The sequence below is a fragment of the Drosophila nasuta genome, chromosome 2R (assembly GCF_023558535.2).
Source record: "Drosophila nasuta strain 15112-1781.00 chromosome 2R, ASM2355853v1, whole genome shotgun sequence".
Taxonomy (NCBI): domain Eukaryota; kingdom Metazoa; phylum Arthropoda; class Insecta; order Diptera; family Drosophilidae; genus Drosophila; species Drosophila nasuta.
The window spans coordinates 20,140,283-20,157,140 of record NC_083456.1 but is presented as its reverse complement, the minus strand read 5'-3'; the positions used below and the strand labels follow the sequence as shown (position 1 = coordinate 20,157,140).

Here is a 16,858-nt window from a genome sequence, read left to right as displayed (position 1 = left end):
TGCTGCTGCTGCTGCGTTTGTCACTTTTGACTTTTCACGCTTTTCAATTACGCATTGAAAAAAGCAAAAGAAAAAACGAAACGAAAAAGATTCTCTCCGCCAAAAAGAAGACAACTTCCTGTTGCTGACACTGATTGTCGTGGCTGCTGGCGGTGTCTTCAGTTCACATTACGAACGCATAATTTGTCCTACGGCCAAATGTTCTATTATCGCAGCTGTTGTGTGTGTGGGAGACGCACTCAAAAGATTGCCCCAGATAGCAGAGCCGCAGGCATTTAACTGAATTTGAGTGAAGAATAAAGGCGAAAAAGTGAAGAGGAACATAAAGTAAATCGAAGCCAAAAAGCTGCTTAAGAAGCGCGCCTGTCGATGGAGACTCGCAGACAGGCCTAATCAGCATATACATCAGCAGTTGCCCGCCTCCAGGGGCACCCCTTTATTGTTGTTGTTGTTGCTGTTGTTGGTGCAACAACATGGTTACTTATTGTAATCAAGTTAATTGCAAGAGCGAAAGAGAGCGCGTAATTATGAGTAATAGCTGTTAATGTAATAAGGCTGGACAAAAAAAAAGGACACATGCATAACGCCAAAAACGCACGCAATGAATATATAAAAATAACTACGAAAAAAAACATGGAAAATAAAAAACACAACTAGCACTCTGCGCTCTGTCATAGACAAAGCTGAAAATTGATATTAATTTTTGCAGCGCAACGCGCAACGTGTGGAATGTTCATAAAAAAAAGCAAGAAAACAACGAAAAATTATATTTATGCCTCTCTCACTCTCTCGTTTTTGCTATTATTTTGCTTGTATGTGTTCTTCACTGGAAGTAAGAAATGTTTTATGCTATTTTTGCGCCTTATTACACCGCAGCGGGCAATTTGCCTAGACTTCTCTTTCGCCTTGGCATTCTGTGGCCAAAACAGCCAAAGAATTATCAAATTAATTAAGCGTCGCTTTGTTGTCGTCATGCTCCAATAGCAATAACAACAAAGGCATTTAACTTTGCATAAATGAAAATCCCATTTGCAAAAGGGACACAGACACAGAGACAGAGAGAAGGATATTATTTTATATACGTCGTAGATGGAACAATTAGATCAAAATCATGGGGAATGCAATTTGTCAAGCTCAGCTCGGTTCGACTAGCACAAAAGATTGTGCATCCCACAAAAACATTTTCTATTTTACGTATTTTAAATTTAATATTTCTGTACAGTAAAGAATTTTACTTAAAGGCCTCTCCTCTGCTCATTGACTTTGCGGCATATTGAAGTCTTTTCTTCTCGCTCAAACGATTTTGTGATTCCTGCGGCAATTGAAGTCAAGAATTTTCTTTGGAAATTAAATTACAATAATTATGGAATTAATTTAGAATATTTTACTAAACGAGACTCTTAACATCTACTTAAATTTCGTGAAGCTTAGAAATGGGAAATTAAATTGCAATAATTTAAATTTGCTTTTGACTTCTGTTTGGCATTCAACGAGTTGCGTTTATTTCCCATTTTATCAACGATTCACAGTGAATGTCTTATCAATCTCTTTGGCACAAAAAGCAAAATAATGAGCATGAAATATGCGGCGATGTAAATAGCATAACGAAGGCTCTGCCGTTTGACGTTTGCCTGTTGCCATGACCAAGGACATAATATAGCCGCAGGACATATGCGAATACTTGAATTATGTTTGCGTTGTTGTTGTGCTTTGTTGTCCTGCCTTGCGGCTTAACGCGCTTGACTTGTGCCGCCCAATGACTTAATTATATTTCGTTTTTGTAATTGCACGTAAATCACAAGTTGTTGCCAGCCATAATTGGATCATAGAGCAAGATGAGGTATGCAGCACTTTTGTTTTGTAGTAAAGAACAACAATGGCAAATGAAGCAACAGCATTCAAGACAATCAGTTGCAAATCTGTCTATTGTTGCAAGTTTTGTGTTGTTTGCACACTGCTTAATAAAATTTAACTGCTGCATCAGTACGCGGCATTAAAAGCAAGCAAACTATTTCAATGCTCACGCAAAAGCCAAGGAAAAACCAAAGGCAACAAGGAGGTAGAGAGAGTACAGTCAAACTTTTTAAGTGTTTATTTCAATTATTGTTTGTATGTGTCTCAGTTCAGTTCAGTGTCTGTGTTTTTGTTTTTTTGGGTTCGTTGGTTGAGGGTGCCCGAACGAGGGCAATTTAATTTTCCGCATTTTGTGCACAGCACACGAAGGCGAAGGCGACACAGCAAGCGCCAAAAAACAGCAGCAGCAACAACAGCAACAAAAACAACGATATAAAACCAGCTAACAATAACAAAAACTAGTTAAGAAATGCGAAAGTTTTTAGCGTGAAAGTTGGTCTGCTTTGCGCCCCGCAATTTTGCCGTCCATTGTCGTCCTTCTTGTGCGCCGTGCGCCTTGGCTTTGTTTTCATTTTCATTCACGTGCAGTTACTCAATTTTTGTGCTCAACGAGAAAAAGTTGCAGAAAACAGAAACAATGCGACTTAATGGCAGCGCACTCCAGCGCACAATGAGTGCAACCAAAAGGTGCTGGGGCATTGCTGTGCGACCCTTCGCCTCCTTCCTTTGAACCCAAACAAAGCGAGACAGAGTGAGAGACATAGATGGACGCCTTTTGGTATAATTCCATTTTGTGTGCGCGCCCTTTTTAGGTAACTTTGTTTTTGCTTTTGTGTGTGTGTTGTTTGCAACTAAAACTAATGTTGACTCGCTTGGCTCGACTCGGCCAGTCGCTTGACATTTTGTTGCAGCAACATTGTTGTCGTTCTGCCAGCGACAACAGTTGACAACGCGTCGTATGTGTGATATTCGTGTGCAGAACAACAAAAGTCGTCAACGTCGTGTCCATGTGTCCGTGTCTCAGTGTGTGTGTGGCGCTTTCCTCATCTGTTTAGTGTTGCGTGTCGCCATATTGTTTGCTTTATGTCACACACTCATACATCTACACATAAAAGGCTGGTTTATTTGCTCTCCCTTCACCCCCGACGCGTCGTCTTGGCTCATTGCCATATATATTTTACTCGCTGGTAATTGCGGTTTTTATTTCACAGCACAGCACAGAGAGCGAGAGAGCAGAAATACTCGTAATAATAGCTACTGCCAGCGACGGCAACTGTCGGAAGTTGTCAGCAGCTCGGGCGCGCGCACAAAAGTATGCTATATAGAATACGCAGACTACCTACCGACTATAGACTTTAAGACGTTGCGTTGCCATTTTAAAGCAGCTCACACAGCTCAGCAATCCCCCTTTCCCCCTTTCTTTACCCTCCTCACCACAACCCCCTCGGACTGGCCATGCATGTCAAGCGTGTGCTCAATGAGTAGCATGCGGCGCCGTTGTTGAACGCTAATAAGACAGACGGACAGACAGAGACAAAGACACAGAGAGAGACAGAGAGGCAGTTATGAGCTACCTCCTTGCCAGCCAGCCAGCATAAGTGTGTATGTACAAGTGTTGTGTGAGCGTGCAATATAAAGCCTGTTAACACACTTAACAACAAACAAAGATACAAGCAACGGAGACAGCTTGTGAGAAACTACTGGATGGGCATAACTTTAATGCTCATTGCCGTTGGCACTGCGCCAAATTTTAATGAACTGTAAAACACCTTTAGCCCCGCACAGCAAAGTGAATCTAGTTGTCTTGTTGTACATAAAAATAAAAATAGAAATAAACTAGTTATATAACTACATACAGAAAGACATATAGATATTTAATTAGGCAACATAAAATAAAAAAGAAATATTAAAATATGCGGTTAAATATACATTAGAGAAAGAAAGAGCTTAAACAATCGACAGCAACATAATTAATTGATTTCATATGTCAATTAAGTTTAATTTTGGGTATTAATCAATTCAACTCTGCATTCAATTATGCCAAACTAGCATAATCACTTATTATCCTAACAAAAAAACATATTATGAACAACATTTATTATTGTTTAGTGCAATTAAAAAATTGACGCATAATTATTGTTTTATTATAATAATTATGACGAATTAATATCTTTGATAAATTGCAAATAAATTCATTTCAATTTGGTTGCATTTTAATAAATGAAAATTCATATACAGGGTATCAAATTGAGGTCTCGCTGCGGCTGAAACTTTTAATTACTGCATGAAAATGGCAATGTGAATCAGAATACCCAACGGCGTGAAGAAGCCCCAAAAAACTTGAGTGTGGCAGCCACAGAAATATACAGAGAGAGGGGGAGAGAAATACGGTTGAGTTTATCTGGTTTATAAACAATAGTTCATTTGTGTCGGTTCGTCGAGAAGAGGAACAGGATGAGCTAAGCAATGCGAGAGAGATGCAGAGAAAGAGCAGAAGGGAAAGGAACAAAAAAGCAACCCGCATAATACGCTTATGGTCGGATCGGTTGTTCATTGTCTGCAGTAGTTGTTGCTGTGGCTTAAACCAACCGCTCTCTATCGAGTGTGTGTGTGTGTGTATTTGTGTGTGGCTTTTAAATTGCTTGGCAAGTGTGTATAGAGGAAGAGGTGTATGCATAGAGCAGAGAAGAGGTGGAAATGCGTAGAGCCAAAAAATGTTAATGCAAATCATTGGGGAAATCAAAAACGGCGGCGCGCAAGTGCAAGTGAAAACTGTGCCAAAAGATTTCAAGCGCCGCTCTTGGCCATGCAATTTGCAAGGGTTTCCCAAGTGGCCAGTAGTGTCTATGGTCTGCTGTCTGCTATCTGCTATCTGCTGTTTGTCGTTCGCCCCTTTGGAGTGCGTCTCTCTCAGCCTCATTGTCAAATTTGCACAGCCGCTTCCGATTGCAGCCTAGGTTGGAGTTCTGGCCAAGTCATTAGCATAAACGTAGAGCGCGGTGAAATGTAGCAAATCCATTAAGCGATGCCCAAAAAAAAAAGAAAGCACTCGAAATAAGAAACGAGATAGAGACGACGCAGGAAAAGGTGGGAGAAAGGGCGGACTGAATGCTGGCATAGCAATAGCTATTGCTGCTTTTGGCAACTCTTTAAAGATTTATGAAGCGTCAAATATTTATTATGCTCGCTTTGCAATATAAGGCACTGAGACACGCAAGACTCGCTACAACACGAAATAGAACGATGGCCGCCTTACCTCCTCCGACTACTACTATGTATATAAGGCCAGGCCAGGACAAGGCTCAGTGCAGGCCAGGAGATGATTAAAGGAGACGGGATGCTGCTGCCGGGCTAAGCCAAAGCCCCTTTAGTCTGCTGCTGTTGCTGGCTGTTGGCTGTTGGCTGTTGGCTGTGGGTCTACACGCGAACACTTTTTTCAAATTGCAAAGCGGCGCAAATAAATAAAAACACATAAAAAGTAGGCAATGGCAGAGCAGAGTCACACACTCACTCGCACACACACACACACACACACACACACTCATAAAAAATGAAAAGCAGAGCATAAAATAAAACGCAAGACGAAAGAAATGAAATGAATGAGCGCAGCAGCCACGACGACGACAAGGCTGAGCAAAGAAAGAAAAAAAAGAGGAAAAATCAATGCGAGGTCCGCCTACATTTATGAGCGCCCATTCTTACACTTTTACTTGTTTTCTCTCCTGTGCTGTTGTTGAGACACTTCAACCCTTTCAACAAGCGACCGACTGACTGACTTGCCAGCCAGCCAACGAGAGTGTGTCGAGCCAGTGAAAAATGTTACGGGAAATATGAAAAATCTTTGCATATGTTTATGTTGTGACGCGAGCGCGTTCGCTTTTGAATGCAGGGCACACGATTTCGTAGGTAAACTGTGCCAAATATGTCAAACATCTTCGAAACCATTTAATTTGACGCGGCGCAAATGCTTAGCATATTTTTAGGCACAGCAATGGCGGCGGCGGCGGCAAACGCAGCGACCTGTGACCCGCTACTTGTGACTAATGATGATGCTGCCGCTGTTGCTGTTGCTGTGACTGAAGGTGAGATGATGATGAGAGTTACATATACTACTCGGCAGAGGCTGGACCAACTAATGAGGCGCATAAATTCTACACAAGAAAATTGTACAAGCCCAAAAACGCTCACACACACACACAGATAGAGACACACGTGTGTGCATATTCAAGCAGCTTGAAACAAGCTGCAAATTTGATGAGCTGCCTGCTGCTTGCTGCCTGGCGAAACAAGATGTCAGCGCTTAGAAGTAGGCAACGTAATGCGATGCGTGGGCGTCTTATGTGTATGTGTGTGGGTGTGTGTGTGTTGGCGAGTGTGTCCCTTTGGGCTTGTCTACGCATTCAAGCAGTTAGACAAAATTTAATTAACGCATTTTGAGCAAAACATCGTCTGTTTGCCATTTGTCAAACGGAAAAAAGTGTTTTGCCTACTTTTCAGCGCTGACAACAAACAAGATTAATTGCTTAGCATAGATAATACGAGAGAAGCAACATCTGAGAGTGTGCCAGAGTATGTGTAGAGATCTATGAATGCTGATAGTTTCAGCTGGCGATGGGCATAAACCACTCAAGTCAAAACTTTAAGATAAAACCATCATCAGCTTTTGCATTTCAAAGCTGTCGAAATGCATGTCACGCTCCAATTTGCATTTTACAACTATCCACTGCTGTCCCTTTATACCTCCCTTCCCCTCCCGCATCCTTCGTGCATGGCAATGCACATATGCGCCGTACAGGCTGACAAAAATATGAGAGAGAGCAGAAAAAAAAAGTATATTCAAGCTGCCTGCACACCCCGCGCTCCCGCTTTGCTGTCCATAAACAAAAACAGAAACCAACAAATCCACCAACCTAACCGCAATTTGTTCATGTCCAACTCAATTTTCGTTACGTAAACTGCATCATATGCCACGCCATCGCCCGCACTCTCTCCTCTCTCCTCTCTCTCTCTCTCTCTCTCTATTGCTCCACACGCCGTTAGACATAACTTTTTCGTGCTGTGGCAAGCGGCAAACGGCAACGACGACGGCGACGGCGACGTCGGCGCCAACAACTCGCATGTATTTTTGTATTTTGGCGGCCAACAAACAAAAAAAAAAAAATAAAAGCAGAAAATTTCCCAAGCCGACGCAGAGAGAGAGAGAGACTCGGTTGGCCGGTTGGTTGCTCTGCTCTGGCGCTTCAAATTTAATTAAACATGCACACGTGAGCAAATGCAAATAAATAAAAACTTTATGGCTTTTGGGCCACTGAACGACGACTGAGCAGGAGGCGGCGGCAGGAAGAGCGAGGGGGCGGGGCCGTGGGCGGCCGTGCGTGCGTCTCAACCGTCAACAGTCGGCGAACATTCGAAGCGAGCGAGCGAGCGACCATTGCATACAACAACAACAACAACGTGATGCCGCCGCGTATGGCGTGCTTATAAGTTTTAAATTTGCTCGCCACTGACCAAATGTTGTTATTTGTTGTTCTTGTTGTTGCTGTCGCTGGAGAGAAACGAAAACTGAATTTGCAGCTAGGCGCAGGAAAATAGAAATAGAGAAAAAGGCGCCCAAAATCCGTCGAATTTTAGTTTTTGATGTTTAGTCCGAGTGTGTCTGCTTTAGCATTGAGTTTGTTTCACAACACGTACCAGATTGAACAGCTTTCATCACTCGAGTTGTGTCTGTGTGTGTGGGCTTAGGTGTTAGCATACATGATTTATGCAACGGCAGATACAGCTCAACAATTTTTGTAATTGAAATGCACTTAAGTTCTTAGTTGCGCGTTGCGATTTTTCAATTATGCAAATCTCACGCAGAACATTACAACTGATTGCAGCTACTGTTGGAAGATGATGATGATGATGAAAGCGAACAAATGTTGCAGTGAAAATGCCAAATGTTATTTCTAATTTGACAACTGTCGAACAACAACATGAAATACAATGAAAAACAATTGTCAAATTGTAAAACAGAAACAATTAAACTTTTGCCTTGGCGAAAGGGAAGTCCGTCCCAGCTCTCTGTTGTGTATGCTGGCTGTATGCTGTCGGTCGCTCATGTGGAATTTTTGTTAAAAACTGCATAATTCATATGCAACAGCAGCAACAGCAGCAGCAGCGGCAGGATGATGACAAGTCTTTGCTCTGGACACAGACCAGAGCAGAGGTTGACCAGAGCCGCAGTTGTCGTCAGCTTTTGGGTCGTCAACGTCCTTGCACATGGCCTGCTGCACACACACATATTTCATTTAAAATTTACAAGTTAACAATATTAAATATTAACAGTTATTTATGCATTTTTCGGCATAAATCCAAAAATTTCGCATGCAAAAGCACACAAAGTTGAGAGTTGCCAACGCCTCACGCCCCTCGCCCTTCGAACCCGCAACGAAACCAAACGTTGAGATGATGTTGCACAAATCTCCGTCCTCTGCAACGTCATGATGTCCTCAGCATTTTTCATATATGCATATGTACACACACACACACACACATCAGTCTTTGCCTCACTTCTCCCCCTTCAAATGTTGTTGGTTGCGTGTAAATTGTATTTGCCTTTTACATTCTATTCAACAATATTTTGTTCTGTTTGCTGTTGATTTAAATAATTTGCTTTCAGCTTTTGTGTCGTCGTCGTCGTCGACTTCGTTTGCACAATACATTTTTGGCATATTATTTACTTTTGACGCATTGTTTGTCTATTTTATTGTTGATTTGCAAAACTCTCTTTCTCTCTCTCGCCCAAAACAATTCAATCTTAATTTAATGCAAATTTATTTGACTTTTTAACCCTAAAGCCTTAAACCCAAAGAAATTAAGCGGAAGTCGTCTAGAATTTAAAATGATTTGCAATCTTTTCGAACAACAACAGCAACAAATCCTCTCCATTATTATTTTTAGATTCCCTCTGTCTACAGTTGTTAACTCTGTAATAGTTTTGGGCAACATTTTTGTGGCCATTTAAGCTCATGTTTGGTAGACGAGGACAAACAAGAACTTCGTATGCGCTCCGTTAGTTTGTTTGCTGTCGCTGTTGCTGCTTCTGTTCATTAAGTCTCGATCTCTCGTAAGCTCTTGTCGACGACTCACACGCTAATTTTGCACTTCTTAAAATTTCATGAACATTTTCTAGTCAAATTGTTGTGTGTTGGGCGGCACACAACCTCAAAAACAAAACTTTTGCATTAGCTTTTTTGGGGGGCAGACAGTACAGTAAACACTAGAAAAGCCAGACGCCTCCTAGAGTGAAGAGAGGCGGCAAATGGAAAAGTTGAGCCAGAGAGTTGATGACGACGATGCCGCCAACGTAAAGGATGTCGCGTCGTCGTCGTCGTCGTTGTTGCTGCTGCTCAAATATGCAAATGAGAGGCGTAGGGCCAAGTCGATACAGGCGTGTAAAGTGCTCTAAAAGCAGCAGCCACACAGCAACAACAACATCAAGAAACCTTCAGCAGAAATAGCATTTAGCCTAAAAATTGCATTGCCTGTTTTGGTTTTGCGCCCTGGTTGCCTGGCAAATGCATTTGCAACCAACAACCAAAAAAAAAAAAAAACAGCAAAGGAGTAACAAGAGGATCAGGAGTGAGCCTTTTTCGACTTGCGTATAACATTTGTTTACACTACAGACAGAGAGCCAAGGAGTGAAAAATAAATGGAGTGTGACTGGCAGAGGGAGGAGGGAAGGGGGAGCTAACGAAAGCAGCCAGGATTACATTTACACACAGCCTTTGGTAATACGATGATGTGGCTGCTGTTGCTGTTGCTGCTGATGCTGTTGCTGATGCTGCTGCCGTTGCCGTTGCTTTGGCTGGTTGTTGCGGTATTTAGACAACGCTGGCTAGTTGGTTGGCTGACAGGTTTTGGCTTGGAACGGCGCAAATGCCAACAAATCATTGCCAGGACAACGTGGAGGCAAAGCGAGGACAACCAACGAGCCAGCTACAGCAGCCAGAGCAGCAGCAGCCAGCAACAGCGAGCCAACATCATCATCAGTCTGCGCCTAAGTAAGCCGCATTTTGTGGATTCAAATGACACCCCGGCATGCCTCCGCTCCTCCCTGGACAATGTGTGTGGACAAGACCTCAACACTCACACAACAAACGACGTGGTTGCAAAGTGATTTCTGGTTTAATGTTTTTTAATGTTGCTCATGTTGCAACTGACCAATGTCGCTCTTCTTGTTCCTGGTGCTGCTGCTGCTGCTGTTGCTGACGCTGATGATATTGTTGCTGTCATCAGCAGCGGTTGCCGCCTGGTCAACTGTTGGTGGTCGCTCTCATTCTCTCTCTCTCTCTCCGTATGTTGGCAAGTCAAACATGAGCCATGTGTGGCAAGCTCATGTCCGGAACGCAGAGTCCTTGTGTCGTCGCTCAGTCCCCACTGTGTTGCCTGTCATGTGGCCACTTCTGCTGCTGTTGTTGCACCTACAAAAAGTGCGACCATGGCTAATTTTTCGCTCTCTTTTGCTCTCAGTGTGTGTGTGCATTGAGTCCATTAGCTGTTGACAAAGTTGTTTCTATGGTCGTGTCTGCCGCTGTCTCTCGACTGCTTCTCGCTACTCCTCCTCCTTCTTTCTCTCTCTGTGTGTTTGTGTGTGCTTTGTGGCTCTATAGCCGAATTTGACACAACATTTGTCAAACCACAAAATGGCCACCGCAACGTTACTTTCATTATGCAAAAGGTCAGCAAACAGGCAACAGACAGACAGACCGAGAGAGACGGGCAGTCTGCCCAAAATGACATTTGACTTGGTTGTGTTTTGCTGCGTGGCTTACACACACACACACACACACACATACATGGTTTGTCTGGTCAGTTGCGTGGCAAATAAGCTGTGATTTATCAGCTAACAGCAACAAATTTACAGCTTTATTCAGTCAGTCAGTCAGCAGAAGCAGAGTTTGGGGGCCAGCATTTTATATTAACAACAATTGTTGCAGTCCACTGACCAAAATCAAATCACACACGCATATGCATAATCTCTGCAGCTGCTGTAGCTGACAATTTTGCCAATTCCAATTGCAATAGTGATTTCTATATACATGCATACAGTTATTTGGTCGTATGTGTTGTGTTGCTGTCGCAAATCAATTAGACTCGATAATTGAGTTGAGGCGTCCTTTGGGTCTTTAATTTTGTTTGTCTTCGACAACATTTCGTTGTTGTTGTTGTTGCTGTTGTTGTGTGTGTGTTTTATTTCATTTTTTTTATGTCGACGCGCTAATTTATTTATAGCCAAGCCGAAGTCTATTGAACTAATGTGCATAAATGTTTTATGCCAGTTGTGTATTAACGTTTATTGAGCAACAATTAGCAGCTTTAAGTGCAGGCTATTGATTTTTGTATGCGCCATAAAGTATGCAATGTTTTCTATATCTGTTAGCTGTTGTCTATGTTTGTGTTTGTGTGTGTATGTGCTTAGGCCATAATTAATAATTTAATTGCTTCTGTTTATCTCTTAATTAAAAGGGATTTATTTAAGCCGCAGCAACGTACATACATATGTATGTGTGTCTGGGTGTGTGTGAGAACCGCAGCAATTTCAATCAGAAACAAATCGCTGCACTTTACTTTTTATTACTTTGCTAATTAAGTTCATAATTAATCGCATTTAATGCGGTTTTTGTGGCTATCAAACAACTGCATCAAATTTGACGACGACGATGTCGATGGCCACAAAAACTGATTGGGAGGCAGCTTAATTAGATTTGATTGCTCAAAAGATTTGCAATTGAAATATGCTAATCAAATTTGTTTTGTTCTTTCATTTATTTACAGGTGAGTCCACACGATTATTACCAAATGCCGACGCAATTTGTAAGTAAACGCAAAATTTAAGTTTTTGAAAACCTGTCAAAGCCATAAACATAAAATTTGTGCTTCGATGAGTCCCCCCATTTTGTGCTCTTCATATTCCATATTTTGGAGAGCATAAGTATTTGTTTGCCGCATCTTCTTTTGCCAATTTGGCACAAACTTAATTGGCCGTCAAAACAATGGTGTCAGTCCTCTCTCCCTCTGCCGCCAAAAATATATCATCCCCCTACTCGGATCGCCCTAATTTTCATAATTGTTATTATAGAAATTCAACAGCCATAAACAAAAGGTTAGTTACTTGCCTAATGACTTGAAGTGCTACGGCTGCTTCTTCGGCTGTCGATGCTGCCAGTCGGCAAAAGTTTTACAGTCGCCTCGCTTGACTTGATAAACAAGCAAATGCGCTTATCACCGCGCCCAACTTTCTTTCCCTCCATCAGCCCCACCCTTCTCCTTGTTTATAAGGGGGTAAACCGCGCACTCATAACCAACTCGCGTTCAATGCGAAAATGATAGCCGACCGTCGCAAGTTCACAACTTTTCAACTATTTGTGAAACCTTAGCTCAGAGTATCCTTGTTTTCTAGCATCCTGTCTCCCAACTCGCTTCACTGCCTTCCTGCGTTCATTTCTCTGGCGGTGGCAGCTAAACAGCCCAGCACTAATTACAATGCCGTGGCGTTGATTTTTATGTGCACAAAATTGAAATAGCAGAACATGGAAACATCTTAAACGCTTTTAAAGATGCCTTTAAAGCGCCGCCACAGCAAAATATCTTTTACGAGCATAAAACTTGCTTTTGCCCCCTTCCTTTCCATTCCATGCCATTTCCCTTCCATTTGAGGCCTACAAAGTTGCAAGGTTGAAGTTTACAACTTTTCAGTTTGGCAGCAGTGCTATTTCTGTGTTGCCATCTTTCGTCTCGTCTCATTTCGTCTCGTCTCACTGTTTGTTTGTCGGTCGCCATTGGCCAACAACAAGTTTTTCTGCCATGTCCCGTCGCTGACTTCAACCGGACGCCTTTCTATTATTAATGCGGCTTCTGCTGCGTAGTTTAATTAATTAATTTGACAAGAGTTTTCAATTGAACTTCAGCTGTCGACAACAACGAGCTGCTGTGGCAGTCGGCTTTAAAGCTGTGACTAAAAAATAAAATCCTGCATGAAATCAACAATACTCAAAACAATGGCACAATTCTAAACAATATAAGCGAATGAAGCCAATAATAAATTTATTTTTAATACCTGGCTTCAAAATGCAAATAGTATAGACCAATGTCTACGAGTGTTTTCTTAAGGATTTCTTTGTAGTCACAAACAAAACGCAGAGCTGTAGAAAGAAAACGCACACAAACATTATACGTATACACGTATGTATGTATATGGAAAACAATGCCAAAAGCAGCTTTTGCCACAATTTCTCTCTTATTTCATTTATAAATGTGGCTTGTTTCCCACACACACAACACAACGCACTCCTCATGCATATTTCATATATACATTTAATTAACAGACACAAGCCGCAAACTGCAGCTGCGGCATCAATTGCAAACAATTTTCTTAACAAACACTATTTGTGTTTGGAAAACAATTGCAGCAAGTTTAGCAATTTGTCTTTCTCTCTCTCTCTCTCTTTCTCTCTGGAAAATATATTCTTTTGATTTATGCAATCAATTGTGGCTCCCTGCTTGCCACACACACATTCACACACACACCACCCTGTTGATGACTGAGTGACTAAGCTGTGAGAGCATTTAAATTTTCATTAAGTAGCATTAACAGGGGGCAGGTAGGATTTTCTCTGTGTGCTACGCCTATCGCGTAGAGAGTCTTCGGCTCTTGTTCTCTCTCTCACTTTGTGCATGGAACAGCAAAAAGGTTTGCCCCATAACCTCAAAAATGTTTATGCCACACTTCCGCTACTTCCGATGATTGTTGCTGTTGTTGTTGCTGTTGCTGCTGCTTTTGGCTGCCCGCGCATGAGTTGGCTATAATTAAAAATGCTATTACTGCCAACTTCATATAAATTTTTAATTAGCAATTTTTGCTATTTTCCTACTTTTGTTGTGCACCCAACAGCAGCAGCAACCTTATTGTTGTGGTGGTAATTCCTCTTCTTGTTGCTGTTGTTCTTGTTGTTGTTGGCGCTTTGGTGAACTTTTTAAATTAGCACTTTGTTAAACACTCTGACGAAAAAGGTAGCAACAGCCCCTCACAATGTTGGCATAAATTGTTTTTTAAAAGGATTTTGTCCATTGCTCGTTCGCTCTCGCTCTCATTCTCCATCCCTCCACTCTCCATCGGCTTGTCCAACATCCCTGCCACAGCAGCCGCGACCACAACAGCAGCAGCAGCAGCATCAGGTTTGGCGGTAACGCGTGACACGGCAGCTGCTCACACGCATTAAGCACCACAGCACCGCAGCCGGCTGTCATAAATTTTTAGATCTATCTGGGAAAAAAACAACAAGACTTAGTAGCTACCCTGTAAGCAATAAGAGCGAAAAGCGACTTCAATCGCATTTCTAGTAATCCTCAACAATCATTCCGTTTTGCTGCACTCGTAAAACAAACACTTCACACTCTTTACGATTGTGTCGACCCCTTGCCGCGGCTTTATACAGAGTATTCGCGCATTATTAGCGAGAGGGAAAAAAGTGTTGCCTACTTATTTGCGCTAAGCGCGAACGCTCCAAGTTGATTAGCATGGCAAAAGGTTCAGAGTGCGGGTTTTTTTTTAACTTTTTGCTGCTACTGTAATTATTAGATTTTATGCATGGACCTCGACACGCCCAACGGCAAAGCAGGAAAAAAAACGACAACAAAAACAGGCGCAAATATTGACAATTATGGCCTATAATTTGACACCCATCGAAAGCAACACAGCGAGCAAGCGAGCGAGCGTCGCAGGCGAAAGCTATGCGGCGGCTGTCAACGCGCCATAAAAGTGACAGCCAAAGGGTTGACAATTAAAATTAAACCAACCAGCACAGCAGCACATACGCACATGACAGTCGACAGAGTTGAGCTGGTGAGAAGCAACGCTTTATGATTCAGCAAATGTGGCAGATACACACACACATCCACACACATGCTGCACGCACACGCACGCATTTTTGTCATGCATTTTAATTAAAATTAACTTCATTTTTATGACGCCGCCACGCTCTCGCTGCTGTTGTTGTGGCATGTGTCGCATTGTCTCTGCTGGTTGGTGGCTGGCCAAGCGGCTGGCTGCTTAGTTAGTTGCCACAATTTATACAATTAAATAAAGATTTTATTATCATGCCGTTGACTTTTAATGTCTTCAAGTTGTGTATATGTGTGTATGCGAGACTCTCTATGAGTGAATGTGTGTGTGTGTGTGTTTGTAAATATTTAAGCTGCAAGCATATCAAATTTACTGCTGTAGGTGTCGCGTCGGCATATTTTAAAAGCTTTTCCTTACACAGCCGCGTTTACTTAGCTCGAGCAGGAGAAGGGCGAAGACAGGGGAGGGCGAAGCTGCAGCAAGTCTTCTTTATGTGTGTGTGTGATGAGCATGTATGCAAATTTATGTGACATTGTGGCAAGCACGCGCTCACTCTGGCTTAAGGCTTGCCCAAAGGAATTTCCCCGGCTATGGCTTTTGTTTTCTAGCTGACGCTGCAGCCAGTCAGCCAGCCAGCCAGCCAGGCAACAGCCAACCAGCCAGTCAAGCAGCCAGCCGGGGCGCCAACATTGTCCTTGTTTTATCCGAAATGTATGCAAAGCTGTGTTTAAAGTGCGACAGCACTTTGTGTGCGTATATGTGTATGTGTGTGTGGCATGTTGGCAATTTAATGGGCGCGACCTGCCGTTGTCGTTTATGCATATTTAATAGTTGCTATTTTTGCTAAGTGCTCCAAAATTGTCGTCAGCAGCAGCCAAAGCAGAGCAGCCTCGAAGATGCTCAAAATGTTGAAGAGCCGCAAATCCGTTGAAAAGCACATTTAGATCACTGTGAAAAAGGTTTTTCCTATCATTTAGCTGGGCTCTTGCGCTTGCCGTCTCCATGTCTCTATGTCTCTTCGCTTCGCATACAAACTAATTACATTTTTGCTCAATTGGCACAAGTTGCTCGACCTCTGCGCTGACACTGAGAGCAGCAGCCCAAGTTATACAATTAGCATAGAGAAACCAAAAGTTGCACAGGCATTTCAATGAATTTTCAAATTTGCCAAGCCAAAAAACTTTTCACAACCCCTTCTCGTCCGCCCACCTCCTTCATCTCCATCGTCCTGCGTGTGCTGCGTAGTCAGTTGCTAATGAATTGCTGTAACTGAATGTGCGCTGAGATTTATGCAACGAAAATTAAAAGGTAAATAGCAAAGCGTCTCCTGGCTTCCATTTGCTGCAAAGCAAGGATAATAGTTGTCAGCCTGTGCTGTGTCCCTTCTATAACTGCTTCTCCTTGCTAAGTTTAATCAAGCGCTATTCTGTTTGCCGACACGCCCTCCTTTCTCTCTCTGTCTATTCACTGCAGCAGCAGCAGCAGCAGCAGCAGAAGTTGAATCAACTTTGCATCAATTTCAATATTCCCACTGTTTTCATTTAATTTTACCAACTTAAAACTTAATTGTGTACTTCCGTCGACTGCAGCGCACTTGACTGCTCGCCCCACCCACTTTCCACCACCCACGCAAATGGAGCGCAGGGCACGAAGCGTGAGTCCTGCTGCTGCTGTTGCTCCTTGGCGCATTTTTGCATTTAAAATTGCGAAAAAATTAAAGTCGCTGGGGCGGCGTCAAGCGCAACAGGTGGCCGGGCAAACTCATTTAGGGTATTTATAGAGGTTCTGGGTAGGTGGGACACGGACTCTGAAGCGCGTACTTTGTGGCCGGATGTCTGGGTCTTGTAATTTGCAGAGCAGCAGCAGCAACAGCAGAAGAAGCAGCAGCAACAGCGTCAGACAACGACAACGGCAATGATAGTTTCCCCAGTTATGAATGGCAATGGCAGCAGCTCGATGATGTTGTTGTTGTTGCTGGCTGTTGCTGCTGTTGTTGCAAAAAACAGCGACCCCAGCAACAGCAGCAGCAGCATCATCATTTAAAAGCGCATTAAAAACTTTTTAGATTAATTTCACTGCTGCGTTTTATTTTTTGCTGCGATGTTATTTACTCTTTTA

General features: G+C 42.7%; 1 protein-coding gene across 13 annotated transcripts in view; it reads left to right on the top strand.

Moving 5' to 3' along the window:
* The window catches only part of LOC132787645 (polypyrimidine tract-binding protein 1), a 162,383-nt gene that overhangs the window by 94,565 nt on the left and 50,960 nt on the right, over nucleotides 1–16,858 (top strand). For 4 of the 13 annotated variants that reach the window (XM_060794840.1, XM_060794836.1, XM_060794841.1 and 1 more), the window contains one exon: nucleotides 11,674–11,712. The exons of the other annotated variants lie outside the window; for them this stretch is intronic. In XM_060794840.1, the coding sequence (XP_060650823.1) occupies nucleotides 11,674–11,712 (39 nt within the window). The remainder of the gene's footprint in view (nucleotides 1–11,673; nucleotides 11,713–16,858) is intronic. 13 annotated transcript variants of the gene reach the window in all.